At 49.2% G+C, this 14,439-nt stretch overlaps 1 protein-coding gene across 3 annotated transcripts in view; it reads right to left on the bottom strand.

Moving 5' to 3' along the window:
• CCDC6 (coiled-coil domain containing 6) overlaps positions 1–5,972 on the bottom strand; it is a 48,226-nt gene extending 42,254 nt beyond the window's left edge. For all 3 annotated transcript variants that reach the window (XR_013775225.1, XM_079313278.1, XM_079313279.1), the window contains exon 1: positions 5,593–5,972. Coding sequence is in view for 2 of the 3 variants with exons in the window: in XM_079313278.1 (XP_079169404.1) it covers positions 5,593–5,904 (312 nt within the window). In the remaining variant the exon portion in view is untranslated. The remainder of the gene's footprint in view (positions 1–5,592) is intronic.
• Between the last annotated feature and the right edge of the window lie 8,467 nt (positions 5,973–14,439).

Genomic DNA, 14,439 nt, shown 5'->3' with positions numbered 1-14,439 from the left:
TGATTAAGTAAACCTCTGAAGCCCCAAATTCCATTAAAGTTCAAGCATTCCTGTTGATTAATATTTGAATGAAGTTCAGAAACATTGACTTTTTCTCTGGGTTTGTTTTTTTGTTTGTTTGTATTTTAAACAGCATTCAGGAAGGCCTACAACACACCCTGGTGACATTGTGTTAATAGCACATGGATGATGTTTTTCCCTGGGAATTGGATATGTAAGTGGCTGTGTGTAACCTCCAAAGGGAAGCACACTCTACTGCACCTTCCTACTGCTGCTTCACCAGCCATGCAGCAGAAGTAGCACTGCTCTGACCGTGCTACCCTAAGGGCCAAGGCAGCCAACACCAAAAGGGCACTACTAAACTTCCTTTTTCCTTTACAGACATTTCTAGAAGTTCAACAGAAACTTCTTGAGAAACTGAGGCGAATGTGAAACTGAAATACAGGACAGTACTTTCCGACATGCCTGCTCTTGGAAAAAACACACCCGTAAAATTTTGGATGGGCTTTCATGGTGCGCAAATTTGATAATCTTAGCAACGATGCTGTCTTTACTCTAAAGAGCAGGAAAGCAAAGCATTTCTAAAACAATTTATTTTTTAGCTACTTTCAGCTTAGTCCAGCTGCAAACTAGAGTGATAAATGACAGCAGGATACAAAAGCCCTAAGCAGGTTTCTTACACCTATAAAAGACATCACAGAATTGACAGTATTTTTCACACAAGCAAGACCAACTTTAAAATCCAGAGTAAATAACAGATTCACAGATACATTTTGTAAAATATTAACATTTTTGCTTTGTTTGCTTTTTACCTCTCTCTGCTACTAATTTATTTTTTTTTTACTAATCCCCATGCCTTTATCAGCACTTTTTAAAGGTTCCTATTTTAGTTCAGATAGACTATCCTGCCCTTTTTCTTCTACTATTAATAGACACATTCTGTATTGGAACAGGTGTTCTGCCTTGAAATTCTGGTACAAACTCCAGAAAAGAAGTATTTTTGCAGGAGCTTTTTTTTCAGTACAGCACACCCATTCACTTTCCCAAAGTATGTGTCTAGGCTGACATTTTCCATGAAGACTCACAACAGTAGATCTAATGAACACACACAAATCCCTCTGCACACTTAATTGAGAACAAAATGCAAAATTATAATTATTCCCAGCATCCAAATCTGTTGTTATTGGGAAAACTGTAACAGGTCACAACAGCACACAGGATTTTTCTGATCTGCAAGCCTCAAAAAGCCTCTTTGCTTTCAGGAGACAGCTGTTATTGAAAGCAACAACTTTCTTAAGGATTTAACTAGGGGGTGAGGAAATAGGAGCCGAGTAAGGCTTTTTTTTTGTATTGTTCCTCCCAACAGGTGGGAGGCTGTTCACACAGCTCCACAGTATCACAGAGGAGGCTGAAAAGCCAAGAAATGCAAGTGCCCTCTGCCAGCATTCAGGGAATGAGAAGAGTTAAGCTGGGAGCCAAGGTGCAGAGTGCAGGTTTAGCTACAGAAACAAGGGTAGCAGAGGTCTCACAGTAAAATATTGCCTCTCCCAACCTGCAGCAGTCCCATGTCCCAGTGTTCCCTGGCAGCAAGTGCTGCAAACAGGCACTACCAGACAGTGATAACTCATGGCAAGCTCACAAAAGCCAGCACATGCCATCAGCACTTTGGATCAGACTGGCTCATCTGAATTGATGATCCTACTGGGGATCCACACAGCACCACACATCGGGATTTCTAGGATAATTCTCATCCCTACAAAGCAAAATCAGGGAAAAATTAAAGAGAAATGTTCTTGTAAAAGGTTAGAATGTATTAAAACTGCTACATCAGGCATTTTGGAGTGGGACAATTAATGCTTCTTAAATACTCATCTTCATCTCAGTTAAAAAAGCTAAATAACAGAATAAGGCTTATTATATTTTAATTTTGTAATTCCACAGAAGATGTCTGACTATAGCAGGCCAATTTACATGAGTTAAATTACCAAATCTAACATCCCAGAGAAAGTATGTAGCAGCCAGGGACTAAAACTCTTCTTGTTCTCAGAAGCATTCTGTTTGTATGAGGCCTGCAGTCCAAAACAGTAACAAAGAAAACCAAAATGCTTCCAGTATCATCTACAGGTTACATGGCTTTCACTGAAACAGGATGCTTGGTTACATTAAATACTGAAGAGTAGAAAAAAAAAAACAAAAAAAACCCAAGAGCTAAAAATCCAAATTCTACCAACTTAAAAAAAACCTTCCTGACCAAGACATACCTACACCCAACTGAAGTATTTCAGCTTTTGTTACACACAGCAATTCATTCTTTTGAAAAGCAGTCACCCCATCACCCAGGTTTGAAAGTACTCTCATTTAACTAGAGAAGTCGTGCTGTCCCAGGCTTAGCCCATTAAATACGACATCTCTTTGGCAGACCTTTTCACCAAAAAACTAAGGAAATTCACACAGGAAATCCACTTGTGGTAGTGCAGCACTATAATCAAAACTCACTGCTTCTCATCTCAAACACACAGCATCTCAGATCTTCAGGCGCCTGTTTTTTCCCAACCTAGCACCAGCCATTCCATTTCTTAAAAAAGACCTTGCAGAAATACATCATGAGATCATACAACTGAGATTGCAAAATACATATAAATTAACCCTCTGCAAATGGCTCAAGTGATCTTAGTCATTCTTCTTAATATCTGATCTAAAACTGCATCTTCTGATGTAATGCTCTTGCACTGCCAGAGAACACCTGAAACATCCCCGGCTTTCCCCCTGCTTTGCTCCCTCTCTCACCTTCATTACCAATAATAGCAGGGGAGATAAAGTTATTACATATATCTACTTACTTTCACAGTCTTGCATATGAACAGCAGCATAACTTCATTTGCATTTCAGGCTACTGGAGGAAGTACAGCTCACACATATTTTTGGGCATAGACTTAGTCCAAGCTGGCTTTACCAATTTCAGCTTGAAAGCAGCATTTGTTTTCACATGTTTCAGATGAGAGTACATACGAAGTTAGTGAGCACACATGCCTGCCAAGCCAACATCTTTTCTCAGTGAGTTTTCCAAGTGCAACTACTTAATGTATGCTTCATTAACACTTAACATTTTATTTTCAACACTATGACACGAGGGTTAACTACAAAGAGAACAATAAGATCCTGTGTGGCAAGCCATTTAGGTAATTCCTACACTGACTATATCCACGCTGACACCAACAATACTGCAAACCCAAAGAAATGTCACATTAACACTTACACCAGCACAGACACAAGAGGAAGGTGGAAGACCATCACCTTTCAACTGGCCAACCTTAAAAGGAAAATATTCAAAATCATTACAGACAATGGTGGGAGCAGCAGAATGCAAAAAGTCTCTGTGGCCTTGCAAAAAAAAGATCAAACAGGATCAGTCAAGCATTTGCAGATGAAGAGCTGTGTGGTTCAAGGAGTCACCTTCACCTACAGCACACAGGTTTAGTCATTCACCTGCTATTTTGGCTACCTGTCAGTTCCATTTGTGCTTCACAGCTTGTCCTCAACACTTGATAAAAATCAAAGCTGATTTGTGTCATTACAATGCCCACAACAGGAAAGATACACAGTGCCCGTCTGTCAGCACAGCAACACTGTGAGGAGCTGGAGCTTGTGGGTAGAGGAGCAAATTGACAAAGGTTTAGAATCGCAGTGGAGACAATCAGAAATTTTTCTATTCCTATGACTTTTATATGCAAATGACACATATTTCAACATTCCAATAAAGTTCATCTTCAGTCACCTGCATACTAGAGCCACATAACAAAGTATTCAGACTGTAAATGTGTTTATATTATGGACTACGTAAACCACAGCACAAGGTCTCAGTGGCCTGAAAAAAAAGTTATGTTCTGCATTCATTATTTCGCCGCTTGCTGAATTAGAAGTGGTTTACTCAGTTGTGCACACAGTTTAGCATACCAAAGCCACAGCATCAGCCAAAGATGTCGGTTTTCCAGACAGCATACAGGTTGCCATTGAACTCTAACATCTCTCCTCTCTCTATCCAAGATGTCAAAAACAGACAGAGCTTCAAATTTAAAGAAATACCTCCCTTTCATAAATTAAAACCTGATAAAAATGTAAGATGATCAGTCCCTAAAGACAGTGCCAGAACTTAAATGCACACAAGCATTTTTTCCAAGTTGTTTACAAACAATACACCTACCAGGGGTTCAGAAAGATGCTGTGTCTTTCTAATAGGCAGAGAGAAAATGTCTGACTGACAAGGCGCCTTAGCCCCTTTCAACATTAGAAGGCACTCTGCCGCTACCTAATTAAGGCACATTCTCTTCTCGTAAAGCATTAACAAAGCACACATTTCCCCGACTAGCACTATATTTGTCATCCTTGAATAAATTACTTCTGTATTGTATTTCATGCTCTCTTCCGGCCCACATCCTGCTAGACGCTGAATGCTTACTACTAGGAGCAGATGAGAGGTATGCCTAGGCAAGCTCCATTTCTTGGCTAGATGTATTGACAACGGAAAAGCTCAGTATCAATAAAACAGACATTGTGCTCACAGTGAAGCACCCACTGTGAAAAATCAGATGACATGAGAGTGCACGCATGCAGGTGGGACTGGACTCTCCTAAAACATCTCCACCTGCTCTGGCAAGGATGTTTGGAACAGTATCAGAGTTACCTTCAACTGGTCTTCAGCAAGTTACCTACTCTGCAGGAAGGCCATGACCATTACAACGCCTAAACAATCCCCTGAGCCACTGAATCAGCAGAAATCCCTCGAATTTAAAGTCCTAGCTAGTCCCAATCTCATAGAGAACAACAGAACAGTTTTCCCACAGTATTTTGATATGCACTTTACTGAGGATTCCTACCTAACAACATCACATAAAATGGTGTTAAACTCCAAATTATCCTCACATTGCGCATAAACCAGGAGCTGAGCTCCTACCGGGACAGTACTGCTGTACTTGCATTATTTTTAAAAGTCTTATTTAAGTGAGTTTTCAAACAACTTCAAATACCACAGCTAAACAAAACATTACAAACAAACCAGACACTTCCTCATGACCAAGACCCTATTCCTGCAGCTCGCCCCTTCCGCACAGTGAAGAAGAGGTGAAAACTGAAGAGATAATCCGTAATCTCCGCAGATTACTTAAACTCCAAGGAAATCTCTACTTTGAGAAACTTGAGGGGAACACAGAGCATGGTCCTTCCCCTGCCCGGCCCCTCCCCGAGCCGCCGCCGCTCGGACACCGGGCAGGGCGGGCCGGCGGGGAGCCGGGCGGCCACGCGGCTCCGGGCGGCCGAACCGCCGCGGCTCCTCGCCGGTTCGGCTGCCGGTGCCCGCCGGGTGCCGGAGGGGGCGCGAAGGGCGCGGGGTGGCCCCACCTGCGCGCGTCCCCCGCACCCCAGGCCGGGCCGCGGTGACAGCCGGGCCCGCCGAGGTGCCGCGCACCGGCGAGCCGGGAGGCAGCCGGGGAGGCCGCGGCCGGGGCCGGGCCCGGGCCCGCCCTGCGCGGACACCCCGCGGCGGGGACACCCCCGCTCCCCGCCCGCCGGGCCCGGCGCGGCGCCGCCCGCACTCACGATGGTGACGCTGGCCTTGCGCAGGTCGCGGTTCTCCTCCTGCAGCGCCTTGCACTTGAGCTTGTAGGTCTCCAGCTCGATCTTCAGCACCTTGTTCTCCTGCTGCAGCGAGGCCAGGCGGTTCGTCAGCTCCTCCAGCCGGAACGGCGAGATGACGATCCCGCCCGCCTTGCCGCCCCCCGAGGAGCCGCCGCTGCCGCCCGCCGCGCCGCAGCCGGGCCCCGCGCCCGGGCCCCCCGCCGACAGCGGCCCCGCGGTGCCGCCGCTGCCGCCGCCGCCGTCGGTGTCGCTCTCGCTGGCGCTGTCCGCCATCGCCCCGCGCGCGCCGCCGCCGCCGCCGCCCGAGCAGGGGGCGGCGCCCGCCGCGCGCCGGCGCCGAGACCGGCCGCGCGCCCGCCCACAGCGCCGCCTGGCGGCCCGCGCCGGCACCGCGCCGGCCGGGACCGGGATGTGCCGGGAGCCGGGACACACCGGGATCGGGATGGGCCCGGAGCCGGGACACACCGGGACCGCGATGTGCCCGGAGCCGGGACACACAGGGACCGGGATGTGCCGGGAGCCGGGACACACCGGGATCGGGATGGGCCCGGAGCCGGGACACACCGGGACCGCGATGTGCCCGGAGCCGGGACACACAGGGACCGGGATGTGCCCGGAGCTGGGAGCCGGGACACAGCGGGACCGGGATGTGCCGGAAACCGGGACACACCGGGATCGGGATGGGCCCGGAGCCGGGACACACAGGGACCGGGATGTGCCCGGAGCCGGGACACACAGGGACCGGGATGTGCCGGGAGCCGGGACACACCGGGATCGGGATGGGCCCGGAGCCGGGACACACCGGGACCGCGATGTGCCCGGAGCCGGGACACACAGGGACCGGGATGTGCCCGGAGCTGGGAGCCGGGACACAGCGGGACCGGGATGTGCCGGAAACCGGGACACACCGGGATCGGGATGGGCCCGGAGCCGGGACACACAGGGACCGGGATGTGCCCGGAGCTGGGACACACCGGGATCGGGATGTGCCCGGAGCTGGGAGCCGGGACACACCGGGACCGGGATGTGCCGGGAGCCGGGACACACCGGGATCGGGATGGGCCCGGAGCCGGGACACACAGGGACCGGGATGTGCCCGGAGCTGGGACACACCGGGATCGGGATGTGCCCGGAGCCGGGACACACCGGGACCGGGATGTGCCCGGAGCTGGGAGCCGGGACACAGCGGGACCGGGATGTGCCGGGAGCCGGGACACACCGGGATCGGGATGGGCCCGGAGCCGGGACACACAGGGACCGGGATGTGCCCGGAGCTGGGACACACCGGGATCGGGATGTGCCCGGAGCCGGGACACACCGGGACCGGGATGTGCCCGGAGCTGGGAGCCGGGACACAGCGGGACCGGGATGTGCCGGGAGCCGGGACACGCCGGGACCGGGATGTGCCCAGAGCCGGGACATACCAGGACCGGAATGTGCTGGGATCCGGGACACACCGGGACCGGGATTTGCATGGAGCTGAGATCCGGTACACACCGGGACCGGGACCGAAATGTGCCGTGAGAGGAGATCCGGTACACTCCGAGCCCAGGACCGGAATGAGCCAGGAGAGGGGATCCCGGACGCAGAGAAACCGGGACCGAGGGATGTGCCGGGAGGCCTCTCTCACGATGAATCCTGGAGCCGGGATGTGCCCGGAGGGTCTCTGTTCCACACAAACCGGTATGGGGATGTGCCCGGTCGGGCCGTGCCCGGTTACACTCGGGACAGCCCGTTTGCGGGGTCCATCTCACCGTACCGCAAAACCCGTGCGGAAAAGCCTGTGGGGGAGCCCGGGGGTTCGCTACACACGATGCAAACAGCCCCACACCTTGTTTTGTTTGAGAATTTTTGTACTAAAACGGTGCTCACGGCGCTGCCGGGCTGTGCCCCCAGCCCCGGCCCCTCCCTGGGCCGCTCGCAGCCCCTCAGGTCGGGCACGGCCAGCAGGAGCAGGGACCCCCACAGCCAGCAGGAGCAGGGACTCCACAGCCAGCAGGAGCAGGGACTCCACAGCCAGCAGGAGCAGGGAGCACACAGCCAGCAGGAGCAGGGAGCACACATCCAGCAGGAGCAGGGAGCCCACATCCAGCAGGAGCAGGGAGCCCACATCCAGCAGGAGCAGGGAGCCCACATCCAGCAGGAGCAGGGACTCCACAGCCAGCAGGAGCAGGGACCCCACAGCCGGCAGGAGCAGGGACCCCACATCCAGCAGGAGCAGGGACCCCACAGCCAGCAGGAGCAGGGACCCCACAGCCGGCAGGAGCAGGGAGCCCACAGCCGGCAGGAGCAGGGACCCCCACAGCCAGCAGGAGCAGGGAGCCCACAGCCAGCAGGAGCAGGGAGCCCACAGCCGGCAGGAGCAGAGACCCCACATCCAGCAGGAGCAGGGAGCACACAGCCGGCAGGAGCAGGGACCCCCACAGCCAGCAGGAGCAGGGACCCCACAGCCGGCAGGAGCAGGGAGCCCACAGCCGGCAGGAGCAGGGACCCCCACAGCCGGCAGGAGCAGGGAGCCCACATCCAGCAGGAGCAGGGACCCCACAGCTGGCAGGAACAGGGACCCCCACATCCGGCAGGAGCAGGGACCCCCACCCGCCCGGGGCTCGGCTGCCAGCCCTGCCTCTCCTCAGACCAGCCGGCATGTTTGTGCAGCCCTCCGCAAACCAGCAGAGCTGCTTTCAATTAAGATATATGGACACTCATCTCTCATTACCGATAATGTATTTCCTGATTAGTTGGTGCATTAGTTTCTTTCCTTCTTGTTTTGTTTTTATTTTTTTAGTATTTCTTTGCAGAGCAGCAGCGAGCTATACCAGAGAATATATGCCATGCATTCTAAGGCAAAACATGGTCTGTATTGCTCCTGGATAAATTAGTCACCAAGACTGTATAATTGCTTTCTCAATTATTTATGAAGGGGTCTTTTAACAACAGTAATTCTTCCATTAGTGGCAAGTAAGGATTTCATTATTTCTAACTGCACTACCTTTTTGTTCCGTGCCATAGTAAATTTCAAATTTTACTCCTTTTAATGGGTATAATATAGGAAGGAATTCCACCTGTGTAAAGTAATTATTCTTTTCGCCTGCCTGGGAATAGAAGTGCAGGTCGTTTTATTTTTGGTCTCTTAATCACAAGAAAAGCAGTAAAGTTCTGAGCTTTGGGAACTGTTTTCTCTGATCTCTGTCCGTGTGTCTGTCCCTAGCACATGACACTGCCCCAAACATAGCTCAGAAAGGAGGGAGGGACAAGAGGGAGTCCCCATCCAGCACCGGCAGAGACCAACAGCTCTTTCTCAACCCCATTAGGAGACATCAATTCAGGGCTTTTCAGGCTAGAAAAGGTCCTGCATCCCCTACCCAGCCCTGTGGAAACTGAGGCACACTCCTGCATCCCATTACCTCCATACTGATCCTGGCATTGACATTAGAATGTAATAAAGCCACCAAGCAACCCTCAGCACCACCCTGGCAGCTGCTGGGTCTGCTGGTATTTGGGAAGCTGGGTGGACACCCCTGGGCCATGAGAAAATGTTATTTCATGCATGCCCTCCACAGCACAGGTGGAAGGTGGGAAGCCAGTTTGTGCACATGTGCTCCTCAAATCAAACTAATTTCTAAACTAGCATTAAGGTTTATTCCTAAATGTTCTTTCTCCCTCCGTCTGCCCAGCTTTGATCAGCCTATTATCTCCAGTGCTTTCAGCAAGGCTGCTCACATTTGAGTGTCTTGCTGAATCAAGGCCTGAATATTTTGAAAGCCTGAATCAGCAAAACACACATCTGCTCCAGGCTAATCTTACCCAGCGAGCCCCACAGCGTGCTTAACCTTAAGCCACTCTTCAGGCCTATCAATGTTAATCTTAAGTGCTTTGCTGATTTGGAGCACTATAATTTTCCAGAGGATGTGTCCTGTGCTCACTCAGACACCAAAATTAGCCTGAAAACAGACGGGGGATGCAGGCAACATCCTCAATGCAGCAACTGGGCTGGATTGGCTCAGCCAGGGGCTGCATCCCTGGGATCACAGCAGGCAGCTGCTGGTGCTGCCTTCAGCACAGCATTCCCAGAGTGGTGCAGACAGCAGCTATAGAGATGAGGGATCTTGGGGCAAGAGGGGAGCTTTCCCCCAGCCACTTTTGCTGTCCCTCTCTGCTGGGCTGGCAGCAGAGGTCTCAGTCCCAGCCAGCACGCTGACTTTCATAACAGTGTATTATAACTTGGCACTTCTGTAGCTCTCTCTAGTTCAAAGCCATGCTGAAACATTATCTAATTAATTCACACAATAGCCCTGGAAGGCAAGAAAGGGAGGTAGGAAGCTGAGTTACTTGCCCAATGACAAGCACTGAGTCAGTGGATGAGTGGGAGGAAAACTCAAGGGCCCTGGATGTTTAGGTCTGAGATGGCATCCTTCTTGTTGCAACAGCATTTCAGTCATTTAAAAAATAGCACCTGTATATTTAATTACAATTACAGCCAAGTACTCCTAATTAATAGAATAAACAGGGAGAGAAAATGTTATCCTAATTAGGACTCCCCCAAAATTAAAAATCACATGCTTTTTACATCTGTAGGGTGTTAACCAAACCAATTAAAAAGTATAAGCATGTGGTATATGCAAAATAAATAAAACCCCCTTCTGAAGACATGTACAGCAGAGGCTGCCCCACTGACAGGTCTGCTCAGATGCCACTGGTCTGGTCCCCACTGCAGGCAGCAAGAGGCCAGGCACCACAGGAAAAGCCACCACAACCACCTGCACCACCACAGCACCTGCAGGACAAGGTCCTCACCCTCCTTGCCTCAGTGTCTTTTTATTGCATAAAAAATAAATGCAGAACTGTAAGGCAGAAAGGAAAGGTGTTTGTTAAAATAAAGAATATGAAAATGTCACCAACACCATTATAGTAGGAGAGCAGACCAATCTAGAAGAAGAAATAAGAAAACAGGGATTTATTCACAGAAACTATCATTATAGAAGGTAATGGGCAATTAGAAATAGTGTTCCTTAAACTCACATTAACAGTAGAAATATCGTATAAAATGCATTTCTAGGTGTGAGAGGATAGAGGAAGTATGTTCAGAAATTTAATGTAATCCTTAATGTAATTCCAGAGGTCCATCAATCAGCTGGAAGACCTTCTGTAAGAATACAATTTCATTAAAATATTCAGTAGTTATAGACTGAAGAGGAAAAGGCCAACTAAAGTAAATTAACCCAAGGAAAAAAATAGTCTGCATAGTACTCAGAGTACCCAATTGAAATGGGGAGCTGAGGGTTGGGAAGAGGGAATGGAAAGACGAAGTTGCAAAAAAATGCAATTAATGAAAACTACTGCTAGGAAAATAAACTGAAGCAGCATTTAAAAGAATGTGACCTGTATAAAAGGGAACACTAAAAGGGGAAAATGGAGTGCATATGTGGAGAGATTGTACAAGGGGAGAAAGCTTGGTTTGAAAAATGTTTGTAAGAGCAGAAGAAACCCAAATCACTACTATTGTGGATTAAGGCATTTACTGATGCAAGTTAAAACATGTTTTCTAACAAGCAATTCAGATGAAAATAATGTCATGCTGCTTTGCTTTTCTGACCAGCAATTATTAAATCAGAAATCTGTATTAGGAAAGAAGTCTCTTAGTAGGATAGAGTACCTGACTATGAAAATGCGCTGTGTAGTAGCCAACCAGCAGCTAATGCATCTTCAGCTCTGGGGCTTTGCCTTTGTATCCCTGTTCTCCCCAGGGAATTGTTTTTCAGAGCTCATGCTAGGTTGGTTCTTTTGGTCTGGCCATGTCATAATGATATCCAGCCCCTGGAAACCTTCCAAGGAAGTTGGTGAACAGGGGATTGCTGTACTTTGCTGTTTTATAGCCCAAATAGCTCTCAATAATTGAACATCAGCGTGGTGGGAAAAGTACCAACAAAACTTTTATGACAAATCTTCACCATCCTCCACGACTTAGGGTCAAATAAATAAAGACATGCACAATTTGTATGCTGTTTTTAGCATCAGCAGTTATGAAAAATGTGGCATATGCATCAATTTTCCTTGAGTACCTCATTTTTCTATCCTTCAATAACCTTTTCCTCCCCCAGGAACGGACTACTTTTACATCAAGCATTTTGAAGCAGGCTGAGTCTAAAGGGTCCAAATTTCCATCAGAAAACTGCTGTACTTTCAACCGAACAAGAATATTTTCTTGTGCAGTATGAGAGCCCGTTTTCCCTCCCTTGCTCACTTGTGGGTTAGAGGCAAGCTGAGCCAGGAGCTCCTCCTCCAGCAGCAGATTGGTAGGATCTACCCTGAAATCAGAGGTCCTGTTTGCTTTTCCCCCTTTCTCCTGTCCCTTGGCAACTCCCAAATAGGAGTCCTCAAGGCCAAGGATGCAATGGATCGTCAGCAGCTTTTTCATACATCATGCATGTGGCTAGGACAACAATGAAGCCCCTTGCCAATACCCTGCCCAGCATCCCTGCATGAGCCTCAGCCAGGCAAGTCCCAGCCCCCTGGATTGCACCCCTCCCTAGGGAGAGGGCTGGCAGGGGCAGGAGGGATCCCCCAATGCCATGGTGCTGCCCCTGCAGAGCCCTCCAGACGTGTAGGGCTGGCACAGCTCCTCCAGGCCAAGTTTGTATGGAAACTTGATAAAATTGCCATTGATGGACTTCATGGAGTTTCATCGAATTTTATCGACTTGGTCCTGCTCAACAACGCTGCAGTTATAAACTCCTTCTCTAGAGGGCCTGGAGAGGTTTTGGGAGCATGTGTCTCACATCCCAGGCTGCAGTGGCCTCCCCAGTAGAGCACCTCGACTTCCTGCACACTGCGTGCTACAGACAAAGCCTGTGACAAACAGCGCCCTAGGAAACTAGCATTAATTAGCAGGGTGCTGCAATCCTACAAGTGACTGCTAATCCCACTAATGTCAGCTCAATATTGTGGGAGCTCTTAGAATTTCTGACATTATTATTGGCCACAAATAAAATATAATTGATATTCTTTCAGAAATGGAAAATGGACGGTAGGATATTTTGCAGCATTATTAATTAGTGCTAAATAAAATATCAAAGGATGAAAGTAATGATGTATTTAGCAATCAAATTTATTTTAATATGTGCAATCTGAGTCCCATGACTTACAATTTTGCCTCTAAGGGGAATATTCTCACGGAGGAAAACATGAAAGAAAAAAAAAAGACTACAAAAGTGCACATTTAGATAGGGTTCTCACTCACTCCAGAGCTGTCTGTTCTGTTTGCTAGTTCTGGCAAGATTTCTGTTTTCCTTCTCAAATGGCCATTTACACTTCAACCTTGTTTTTCCCAAGTTTCCTGAGCTACTGTTGGAACCACTCAGTGCAAAACAAAACCAACACCCAGAAAATCCTGTTTGTGCAGCATTTAATATGAAATTTTAAACTCAGTGAATGTAGCTGTAGAGCTCCTGTTCTCTCTGTAAGGGGGAAGGCAAACTGTGATGCAGGTGCCCGTGCAGCTGCAGCTGGGCACTGGGAGCTGCCAGTGGTGGGGTTTGTCCTGCTGGGCACGTTCAGTGCTCACAGCCCACTCAGGAACCCCATGGCAGGGCTGCAGGAGCACCCTCGGAGCCCCCAGAGGAGCTGGCAGCTACTCACAGTCACTGTGTGCTCTCACAGTCCAGAGCTGCTCCCCAAGCTCGGAGCTGCCACGGAAATCCCAGCAAGGGCAGGAGAGTGTCGAGACTCACCTACACACCTCTGCTACCTGCACAAGCAGCCTCGCTTCTCTGCCTACACAAAGAGCACTCCTGCCTGCCAGAGCTGCCATTCCAGGTACAGTCACAGCTTTCCTCCACACCAACACCAGGCACTAACAGGGACCCAGGCAGAGGAAGAGATGAGTCAAACCAAACACTGCCTTTTGGCTGCTGTTAGAGATTGAAGTGAGGCTCTCCTACAGTACAGCTCCTGCCTTCCTGCTGATTGTCACCACAACCTTTACTTTACTGTAAAATCATGATATATACTATACATCTCACAGCATTTACTGAAAACATTCTCATTCAGCTGGTCTCACAGCATTTACTGAAAATACTCTTTCTCATTCAGCTGGATACTCAAGGGGTGAGAGGCATCTGTATGGGGAGATCTGCAAGATGCAGTGCTCTAAGTGGCATTTGTCCTCGGAACTTTGGCATAAGGACTTGAACCACCCGCATTGTACAGCAGTATTCTGACCTAGGTAAAACATACAATGCAACACAATCTGGCTGCTTAAATGATGAAAGCTTCATTTACTGTCACTGCTTCAAAAGCCAGTGGCTGTAGCAACTCAGACACATTGACAAACCAACCTGTTCCATTCTCCAAGTGCTGTTCTTCACAGTCAGAAGAGCTTTGCTGACTGACCCCAGTTGAAGATCAAGTCCTGTAGGGATCACCAGGTAACAGCAAGCAGACTGAGGTGGATCTGCAGCAGAGGTGCTTCCTGTGGTGCCAAAGCTGGGGTGAAATACCTCATCTTCATGTGCCCTTAAAAAAGCCAGGCAAAACTGGTCCCTGAGCAATAAACTGCATTTACTGCACTTGAGCAGAAGCCTGAAGTTCAGAGCAGTGTGTTCTGATGCTGTCTACAAACTTCTGTTTTGGCCACATTCTCTATACAGTGGTCTATCACCCATAATTTTCAGGAAGTGCATGCAATACACAGGGGATGTACATTTAATGTCCTCATGAACTGTGTGTCTCTTACTGATCTGATACTGATCAGAAAATTGCTTTTGGTAGTGCTTTTCCTGGTTCTTGACAGGGCAAAAGAATTTACAGGAG

The sequence above is a fragment of the Erithacus rubecula genome, assembly GCF_903797595.1.
Source record: "Erithacus rubecula genome assembly, chromosome: 9".
NCBI classification, from domain to species: domain Eukaryota; kingdom Metazoa; phylum Chordata; class Aves; order Passeriformes; family Muscicapidae; genus Erithacus; species Erithacus rubecula.
This window is presented reverse-complemented; position numbering and strand designations above follow the sequence as displayed.